Consider the following 10808-nt stretch of genomic DNA (forward strand, 5'->3'; position numbering starts at 1 on the left):
TTCAGTAGGAATAAGGCTAAATTTATTGTTATTGTATCATATCGGCCAATGGTACTGGCGGTGACCGATTTCAATACATATCGGATGTGTACAAATTACATACAAAAAAATTGATTAGAATGAAGTTTCTTATAATCAGTCTTGATTCCCTGCGTACTGCGTTTCAGCCTTAATATGGAAGAAACATAGACATGAGAGGAAAGAGATGAGATCATGAGAATGAAAATGAACTCAGTATTGACTACATGATGTGATAATCACAAATAGGAGTCGAATGAGATTTTGGAATGGGAGAAACCTGGGTCGATTACTCTGCGGGATTCCTCCCACAATCGTGTTTCAATCCCTAACTTCCTTAGCTCCATTAGACCTCGCTCAACTGTAACGTGGGAGACAATAATATCAATAAGTTGACCAACTCACACCTTCTCAACTATCGCAGTTCAATCTCTCCCCAACTTGGAAATAATAAAATTCTAAACATATATCTTAAAGGACGCACAAGTAAAGGAACAAGACATTACCGTCAACTACATCATATGGGGTGGGTGACCTAGTACTGTTGATGATCCAAAATTGCAAACGCTCATCCGTGATGTCCTGTTCCAATCCATGATTTTTTGCCCTCCTCCAGAAATATATAAGCCAAGCCTGCATGGAGATGGAAATCAAGCACGTAGAGAGAGAGAGAGAAAGAGAGAGAGAGATGGAATAAAATGGTTCAACTAGTTCCAACTCCCATTTGTATACTAATATCTTTCTGGGCAAAAGATGTTATACTTGTTTGAAAGCCACATCTTGAGATTCCTCCTCGCTCAGTTCTGAAACCAAATACCAATTCTAAGTCAAAGACAGAAACTAGATTCTGTTCAAACAAACACCAACAAATACGAAAAAAATAAACATAGATTCACACAAGATGACAAATATTTAACAAGGTTCACATATTGATGTAGTGTAATACATCCTCGGGCGAAGAAGAAGATGATTCACTATGTAGAAAAGATGTTACAATGGAAATCACTCAATAACACTCAAATCACGGCAAGAAAACTCGTCCAAAATCCCTAACACGAAAAACCCCCAAATTTTGCAATGCTTGCTCAACAAGACGAGAGTACATACATATTCTCCTCCAAGTCGGGTCATCCCATCGGGTCGTGGTCAGTGCTGGCTCCGGGCTTGGGCCTATCAGCCCAACCCCTCTGTTACCATTACAGATCTAAGAAAAAACCCTATTCAGGTCGCCACCAAAATATGTCGGATCAATAATTCGAGGCATACATAACAAATTCCATAAACGCAAGCTAATTAAAACCACCCAGATAACTGTCACCAACTCTAAAATTAGGTAAAACAACTCAGAATAAACTTCTAGTACATTTTCGTGAGGTTCCAATGGCAGTCTCTTGAGGTTGCTAAACTAGTTATAGAGATAATAAATTAACAAATCATAGGGAGATTATAATTTTAGGTGATAGCTTATATTCCCAATATTGCTTGACATCCAAGAGCCATCAAAACTCTTTTCTATCGTGTGAGTTGGAGGCTCACTCAATACATCCTGTTGTATGGGAACAAAATTTATGAAGTCCTGGTCAGATTCACCTCCTTTCTGGTTGCCAAGAGGGGATGTCAGTATCCATGGTGATTTTTAAAAACAAAGTTGTTTCTTATATGTTGAAACTGTATTTATGTATGTCTTCGTAAGATTTCCATTTCATTGAAAAAACATTGAAATCAAGAATACATGAACCATCTTACCGCATGCTTCTAGAAGAAGTTGATTATCCACTGTTAGCTTCAGATCATCTGCACCTGCGATGAAGTGAATTATTAAGTATCTGAACATATTTTAAATGAACCAGGCACCAAAACAATTTTAAAACTGGTACTTCACAAACAATTTATATATATCATTTTATAGACATTGCAACAAAACTACCACATGATAAATTGAACTAGGAAAAAAAAATTAATTTATTAACGGAATTGGGGCTACTCCTTGCTTTTTGCAAAAAATGTTTTTATTTTTTTTCCTTTCTTTTTCCTTGATTTTAATATAGAATTCTAGATTATAAATAAAAATGCTAGACTTGTTTTGTTGCAAGTTTTGGGGGGGGAGTTGTGGCCCTTAACAGCTCGAACTTTTGGGATAAGCGGTTGTGATATTAGCCACGAAGAGGAAGAAAACAAGCATGCAAGAAATTTTAGTAACCCTAGACAACATCATGAACACCACAAGAAGCCACAACCCCATACACTTGAAAACACTTTGTAAACAAAAAGAATAAAACCCAAATCCAAGAATTCACAAATCAAGATGTTTTCACAATGAGCATGATCCAAACTAATAAGGCATATTATAATGTAACATCATAAGATGCAACATGCTTAGATTCTCAGCCAAATACTACATTCTAAAATTGATTGACAACATAGAGGAAAAACAATAGACATCACACCTGAGACTCGTTGATCATACTTCAATAAATGAGGCAGGCGATGTTGAGCCATTGCAAGCATTACAGCATCCTCAACCTTCAAACAGGAAAAGAAGCAAAAGATAAGTGCTAGATCCAGGCAGCATCGGGAGTTTTCCCATGGTAATTACCTTTGCAATATTAACTACATAAATGACTTCTCTCCTAACAAGAAAGCATAGCAACTGATTAATAATTAATTTGACTAAATAAATATGTTCTCTCTTATTAGATAATAAGGCAAAACAAATTATGTCTCTCTTAACTACATAAGTTGACTGCCTGACTAATAGATTGATGGACATGGAAATTGGCGTGGTGGAACAATTGGGCTCACTGGGACTGGCTCGTAGAGTTGTACTATGACTGCATTTACAAGTATGCCCTACACTATTCAATATATAACAAGAAAGCCCGAGATTAAAGCTAATGGAAATTATAGCCCCAAGCTAGAATGAGCCAGACTAGTGACAATACGAATTAATAGCATTGAGAAGTATGAATAGCAAGACTAGTGAGGGTAGAAACTGAAATTAATGCATAATGGGAAGTTAAGGGTAGTACCAATAGCAACAATATGATGGAAAGTTAATTTCAGATGGTTAGGGTCATGTGCAACTAAGATCAATGAGGAAAGCACCAGCGAGGAGTATATGGTGCAAGTTGAAAGCTCTTAAATGAGAAGAGGAAGAAAATAGTAACTTTGAGTCAAAGTAGAGAACAGAGACAGACTGTGAATTGACAGAAGATGCAGTGGATAAAGTAGTGTCAGAACATGATTCAAGTAGCTGACTTCAACTAGTTGGGAAAAAGCTTGATGAAGTGAGCAAAATACCTGAGAAAATTCTTCAGGACACTATGTTTGTACATAACAGCTGAACAGGAAGAAGTAAAATATAGTATAAATGGACTTTAATCTACACTAATATTCACATAAATTGTATCTGTTCCCACTCCCCCCATAGACATGCCCATTATGCCCATAATAACTGGCATCATTCATTTGTTTAATCCACATGCAATTGCATTAATAGTAAGATGTTTGTTTTACTGAATTGTGAGAGACCCAACTCCACAAAAGTGACCAAAATAAATAAAAAATGCAGGTTGAAAGAAAGGAGTACATCAAATGAAAGGAAATGACATAAACCTTTAGTGAAGCTAGCTCCCGCATTCCTTTTTCAACTAAAAGCATGCTCTCAATATTTCCCTCTCCAGATAGTTCATTCAAGTCACGTGGATCTTTATCCCTTTCCTCTACATCATTTTTCTCTGTACTTGAGACAATTTTTTTTTTTTTGTAAGAATCTAAAAATGAGACATTAAGGCTCTTGTTTTAACATTTTTTTTTCTTCCGAAAATTGCCTTTATAAAAATTAGTTTGTATTTTTTAGCCATTATACTTTTTTCCCCGTGGTATAAATGACACGAATATCTGGGAAAAATTGATTGAGGACAAGAATCCAGCAGTTTGATGGGGTTTGTCCTCCATGGGCAGCAATTGCATCATGACGTTTTCCAGAAAAATAACATCCAGTTTTAACAGGATGTCATTTTCCAAAAATTTATTGTATTTCAGCAAAATAATTTCACTTTTTTTACTACTATAATTTTTTCTTTTGCTTTTAAGTGATTTCTGTAAAATATTTTCTGCTAAAACAAATAGAGCCTAAGGAAACAAATTAATATATATTTTTAAAATCACATAAAATCATAGTATCAAACATTGGTGGGAATTTTTGAATACTCAAAAAAATAAGAAATAAAAAATCTCACATAGATGATGCTAATTGAAATCTAACCTACTGAGCTTTCCTCTTTGGCTTTCTGTCCAGCGGATAATACAACTTCAAGAGGAAGAGGGGCTAAGGATGACCAAAACTCATATTTTTCTGAAGCAATCTCTGCATGAATACCTAACAAGAGAACAATACAAGGATCACAAAGCATCAGAAAAAAGTATGGACGTACGAATGATAATTGTTTGATATATAAATATTAAAGTGAGGAGTATAGCCTGATGACAATTGAACCACATTCATGATGATTAGCTTTAAGATGTGTTCAAAAAGGAGAGAAAAAGTCTGAAGTCTGAAGTCTGAACATAAATGCATGTAGATTAAGAACTACAAGCCAAAGACATGTTTCAGACAAGGGTGTAGAACATAGATGAGATGAATTTGCAGAATCTAGACATAGCAGCACGTTGCTTGTTAGCATGCAGAAATACAACAGCATTACTTTCAGGAAGAAGACAACTACCCAAAAGTGAACCTCAAGAAGTTGCAATAATCTCGTAAAAATAATGGTTAGAAGGGCCTATTCAAATCATTTGTACATGATAGTTTTCAGTTTTGATTTTCAATTGAATCCACCAGATCCCATGGAAGAAGGAAACCATGTTCATCAGTAAATGTGTACCTAATTATATAAGCAGCACCTTTCCAATTACTCATATTTAAACACTGACACAGAAAAAACAACTATTACAGGGATGCTAGCACATTGGTTTGATTTCCATCTTCTTCAGCTTCTTTGTGTCACAATGGCCAGTGATAAAATCAGAACTTACAACATCAAAATTTTAGGTAATATTTCCTTGATTATCATCAATATTAACAAGAAAACAATATTAACACTATTCCAGAAACTATCTACTCTATGCATCGATCAAATATGCAGGAACGTTTGAAACCGAGTGAATATGCATTAACCATCAGCAGCAATACAAAGTGGATATGCTTATGCAAAACAAGAATAAAATCTTCTATCACTTTACCATATTGAAAACATAAATTCCAATGTCGAGAAAGCCAACACCTCTTAAGAACCACCTCTTCCTGAGACAAAATGCATATTACATGACTATGACATAGAAACTAGAAGAAATTCATAAGACTGATAAACTGGATACAAACCATCTCTTCCTGAGAGAGTATCAATCTCTGTGTCAACGTCTGAAGAGATTTAATTTCATATTCAGCCTCATGGAGTTGTTCCAAAGAAGATTCTGCCTCATCCTTTGCAGTCTAGTCCAAAAGTACAGAATTGTCAATCTAAAAGCAGCCATGCAGATATGCCATTAAATGATGGGACAAAGGAAAGAAAAAAAAAAGCAACACTGGCAGAGTTTTGATACCTCTGCTTCTAATCGAAGGGTTGAAACCTGTACATTTTTAACATCATGAGTCTGTTCTGCATCTTTCAAAGCACCCTGTTGCATAAGCTAGATATCAGTATCAGACTTCGATCAAGAACAGAATTTTGGAATCAACTAAAGCAGTCGTTAAGACACAAAAATCTATAGTTGAAGCAAACCAAATTAGAAGCCATCCAGATGAATAAACAATGAAGAGATCCAGCCACAGATATAAAGCATGAATTCCTTTAATAAGTTTCTACACCTTTGAATTTTACTAAGAGAATGAACCAGTGATCTCCAACAGGATGCTTTCCCAAGGATCTGGGACAACTTTATGACAATTAGTTTCCCCTGCTTAGGGCATCAATATAAGTTCCTACTGTACAGTTAGTAACAAAAGTTACAGCTATTTTGTCATTTTCTCATCGGTGAAAAAGAATTAAATAATTTAATGTAGTTTCACCATGGAAGCGATATTAACATGAGATTGGTTGTATCGAGTTTAGAAGGAAATCAGGGCACTTCTGGAACTCCCGGACTTGTTATCGGAATGTTCTAATTTCTGAAGTTACAAAATTGAGTCAGAACTCAGAGGAAGATTGTGAATATGTTGGGGAGACATATGTAGTGTCTCCTTTTCCTTTTCAGTCTATTTAGGAAATTAGTAAGTTGAAATCATATATTCAAAATAGTAAGTAGTTTCAAAAGTTGGTTTGAAAATTTTAATTTAGATAATTATCAAATTATGTTTTCTATCCAAACATAGGAAAGATAAGGGAATCAGCAAGTTGTTGGATCACCAATTTCAAGATAATGTCAACCTACATAAAGCAAGAGACCTCCAAAGCTGTTATGACATTCATTTTCATACAAACAGAGTCCATTAAATAATATCTTTTGCAATGGAAATGAAACATCACATGAGATTCAAGTTTGGGAGGAAAAAATTGTTAAAGTTCTCGTACAGTCATACTGCAGATTAAATTTCATTAGCCGAATGCATGAATCACACCCATCCATGTGCATTACCATATGTATTGTCTGTTTCAATCATCTATAACCCGATGAACAGATGAGTTAGGTGCAAAAATATATGAAAAAGGTATGCACACATGTATAGTATATAGACACATGATATGCATAAAGACACGTATGAATACACAAATATTATATGCAAATGCATGTATGTAGAAGCAAGTATATTGAATGCACATATGCTGATTAACACATGTGATACACATTAAAGTGGGCCCGAGAGAATTTGACATGATGATAGCTGGACCAGTAGTACCTCCCTTTGCAGCAGGTATGCCTCCCTCCTGAATGAGTGGAAAAACCATAAAAATATTATGCAAACTGAAAAGTAAGAAAACAGAACAGGAATGCCTCTGGAGTTTTTCAAAACTTGCCTGCTTAAGAGACGGGCCTCAAAAGATAAGCCTTCTCCAACTGAAGCAACCTAAGAAAAAAAAGAAAAAGAGAAAGGATAATATAATTAAAATGAGATTTTTAAAATTGAGAGAGAGAGAGATTGTTTAAATCTCAAAGGTCATAAGCTTATGTGAAACCAGTTTGTCAGAGTTCATTTCATGCTTTGGGGTATGCATTACAGACACATCCTATGGATGGTTCATCTTACAGTGTTGCAAGCTATTTATGGGTGTAGGCCCGGTTTCAATTATGGGCTTGAGCTGAGGAGTGATTTCACTCATTGACATTCCTTATAGACCTTTTTATCCCTTTATCCCTTCTCGACTGAGGAGCCACAATGGTTGTTATTTCTCTCCCAATGCAACTGGTGGTGGCTAGCCTTAAGGCTAATGTCCTTACAATTTTCTACACTCTAACTGTAAAGGATCTAGGGGTTTAAGTGCAAACAATAAAAAAGACTTCCTTTGACAGAATCTCAAACTGTATCAACAAGTTCACATGGTTTACAATTTAATAATGCCATGATACTTTCCCTAACATTTGTGTTACATGGAAGCGAAGAGGGTAACTACAGATATTTGTGAAACTAAAGAGTAAAGACCATTGAATTGAGTTGAGTTTAACCATACCAGGATATACTTGGATGTAGTTTTGCATTACCTGTTCCTCAAACTGTCTAGCTCTGGCCTCTGCTTCCACACATCTCTCCTCTGCAAGTTGAAGCTGTGGACAACAAATCATAAGGATCAATATGTTATTCAATTGAGCATCATGGTTTTCTGCTCAATCTGTTTGAACTATCTAATGCTGACTGAGCTTGACCAAAGCCAGTGCTTTAATAGCTTGAATACCAAAACATGTTCCTCTGATTGAGTGTCGTGAAGTTACCAAAAGGATGAAGCATGACATGAAATGAAGAGTAAATGCCTTCCAAATTTAAAAATAAAGAATACAAGAAGTAAGAAATTGTTGGCCCGCACCTTTTCGATTATACTTTCATTCTCTTCTTGTAGCATATCAAGCTGCAAATTAAATACACACTGCTAAGAAGGATATTTGAGAACGATATTGTCCTAACTACTAGGAATTTAAGTTTGTGAATTTTTATTAGATAAATGCAATTATGCGTTGAATATCTATACAAATAAATGTAACTGCTAGCAATTAATAACAGATATATCTCTAGCTAAGCACTTTCCAGCATGAACCATCAAGAAATTTAAATTTCCTGATAGATCTTAACGGCCTGTAACAACTAACATGACTGTACCTCATCTTGAAGGGCAAAAATAGAAGGCAGATTCCCAGTTTCTCTCAAGTTTGAACTCCCCAAATCTACTGATGGCCTGCATATTTACAGACCAATTAAACTCAATATCTCTAGAAGGATCTAAAATTTCACGACAGAAAACATAACCATAATTTTGGATGACCTCCATATGCCTGCTTATCAGAATATATATATATATATATATATATATATTTGATCATAGCCTGCCGGAATATTAACCTAAACTGACAGGAAAACTTCTTGCTTGTACAAATCAACCAAGATAGCCAGAAACAGAATAACAGAGTTTGCCATGGTACCTATATGGTTATCATACTGTTAAGCTCTTACAATTTTGTAGTTGGAAAAACTAGTATTAAAGGAACCACATATTCAAATGTCAAAAATAGAAAACTCACGTCAATATAAAGGTTTCCAAAATCTTACAACTTAAAAATCATAAAATCTCAACAAAGGCAAAATATAGTGTAGATTCAATCGTAAGAATTTATCATCAGGCAGGTAAATTGCTTGCTTAAATATTCTGACTGAATTATTTATATTCGCATACAAAATTCACAATTCACAATATGATTAAGAAAGGTGATGACAGCAAATATTAAGTAGTAGTGAAATACTTTTATCTTTTTTCTTAGAAGGTAGGTTACAATTCAATGAAATGAAGATGCCCAAGTTCTAAGCTCAAACATACCTTCTATCCCTTTGATGGTCAGTGGAAGGATCTGATGGAGACACAAAAGTAGGTGGCCTTAATGATAACTGTATACTGGATGGTACCATGGGTACTGTCTTGGCTACTTGAAATGGTCGGGCAGCTGATGCAGAATGGGCAGATGAAGGTTGCTTTACAGAATTGGCCGCAAAAGATGATTGACCAACTGATGTAAAGCGAGCTGCAGAGTTGATTGCAAGAGATGATCGGCTAGCTGATAAAAAGTGAGAAGATGGAGTCTGTTCTAGATAGTTACAACCTAGCTAATAGAAACAACATATAACCTTCAGTAAGCCTTATTTCATTAATTATTTAATGATGAAGAATACAGAACTTCAACTAGAAAAAATTTAAAATGTGACATGCGCATAAGTTTGGTTGGAATCTTTAATAGATTACAAAGCCAGGAAAACTCAATATACTGGCTTGTTCAATAATTGCAAATGTTGTTAAGAATATCCAATAAAAATATGAATGTGTCACCTGATCTGTGAAGACATGAACATCTACACATTTTTTTTTTCCTGGAAAAATATGATTAAGTTGCGTAATGATTATTTAAGCATCCATCAATTCTCAAGCACTATAGGAAGCAGAATTTGTTTAACCTTCGAGCTGGGTTTTTGCTACAACTAACTCATGTCCAATGCAACAGTGCCTTAATCTATATGTTTTTGCATATTACTCGTAGTCATGCTTATTTAAAGAAGAAAGAAGTATTAAATTTCAATTAGCATAGTCAAGATGAAGAGAAAGAAAGAAATTACCGCAGGAGAAGAAGACCACATTCTGCTCCTGGATGCAAGAACAATGCTTCCGGTGGGATTGTAATCCAAAGATAGGTCGTCATCGTCATCGTCCTCATCATTATCATCGTACTCCGTTTGTCGATGTGCCATGACCTGCGCAAGCTTCTGAGCTGCAGCTTTGGTTGTGGAATTCTGCGGCCTCCGGAAATCCACACCGGCTGATTCTGACATCGAAGATGCTGTACTTCCGGACGTGCTAGAATTTCTCTTCAAACCTACATACACTGTGCTCCTTGTCCTCTCCGTATCCATTGTCGATCCCAAAAGCAGGGGAAGGGAAGAATCCGAATTCAATTGAAATTTCGATGTCTTTGTTAGAGAAATTTCACAGAAATTTTAGTAGACGACCTTTGCTTCAACAGAACTACCTTCCAGGAAACTGAAGATCAAATATAATCCTCATACACGAAACTTCAACCGGTAAACATGGAAACAGATCAAACTGACCGTCATCTACTGAAACATGATCAGAAATCGAATAGTTCTGATGGTTCATTTTGTGAAAAATTTGCTTGAAGTTCAGGAATTTTCGTTTCAGTTGGGACGAAACTCAAATTCAACTCTCACACATACCTCCGAATAGGTTTCTCCGCCAATTTTGACTCAGAAATGAAGAAGCGTGTGAAATGAGAGGGGAAAACTGAAAAAAGAAACTACTACTACACGAAATTTGAAGTTGGAGGGATTGCTTACGAGGGTCGAAGTTGATACTCTCATGATTGGACGTTGTTAGTTTCACGGAGCAGAATCCCCTGTGCATCGGGAACATGATGATATTATAATAAGATACAGATATAAAAGATTCCAATCCAACCGTGGTACGTTTTCTACGGCCCATTTCGGATCTTGATCAGTTGACCCAGATTAAGAGAGCTTCAGGTGGGAGTCAATGGCCGGGATTTTAAAACCCCAGTCCAGTTTGACCGTGATCAAGGCTGTG

The 10808-nt window shown here is 35.8% G+C and overlaps 1 protein-coding gene across 4 annotated transcripts; it reads right to left on the minus strand.

The window, feature by feature from the left end:
• LOC122091243 (coiled-coil domain-containing protein SCD2-like) lies at nucleotides 1–10558 on the minus strand. 4 transcript variants are annotated; one of them, XM_042661105.1, is made up of 17 exons: nucleotides 9827–10558; nucleotides 9039–9322; nucleotides 8327–8402; nucleotides 8037–8078; nucleotides 7717–7779; nucleotides 7035–7084; nucleotides 6917–6944; nucleotides 5623–5697; nucleotides 5402–5512; nucleotides 5263–5323; nucleotides 4286–4399; nucleotides 3634–3755; nucleotides 2466–2541; nucleotides 1765–1812; nucleotides 781–821; nucleotides 525–651; nucleotides 1–379 (listed from the first exon to the last, which is right to left on the minus strand). In XM_042661105.1, the coding sequence occupies exons 1-17, from the start codon at nucleotides 10118–10120 to the stop codon at nucleotides 258–260; spliced, it is 1734 nt and encodes a 577-aa protein (XP_042517039.1). In that variant the 5' UTR covers nucleotides 10121–10558; the 3' UTR covers nucleotides 1–257. The 4 variants fall into 4 exon arrangements, with proteins under 4 accessions (XP_042517039.1, XP_042517038.1, XP_042517041.1 ...); XM_042661104.1 differs by having other exon boundaries at nucleotides 1765–1818; XM_042661107.1 differs by having other exon boundaries at nucleotides 1765–1818; nucleotides 9039–9318; nucleotides 9827–9924.
• Between the last annotated feature and the right edge of the window lie 250 nt (nucleotides 10559–10808).

This window comes from Macadamia integrifolia, chromosome 10, assembly GCF_013358625.1.
Source record: "Macadamia integrifolia cultivar HAES 741 chromosome 10, SCU_Mint_v3, whole genome shotgun sequence".
NCBI classification, from domain to species: Eukaryota; Viridiplantae; Streptophyta; class Magnoliopsida; order Proteales; family Proteaceae; genus Macadamia; species Macadamia integrifolia.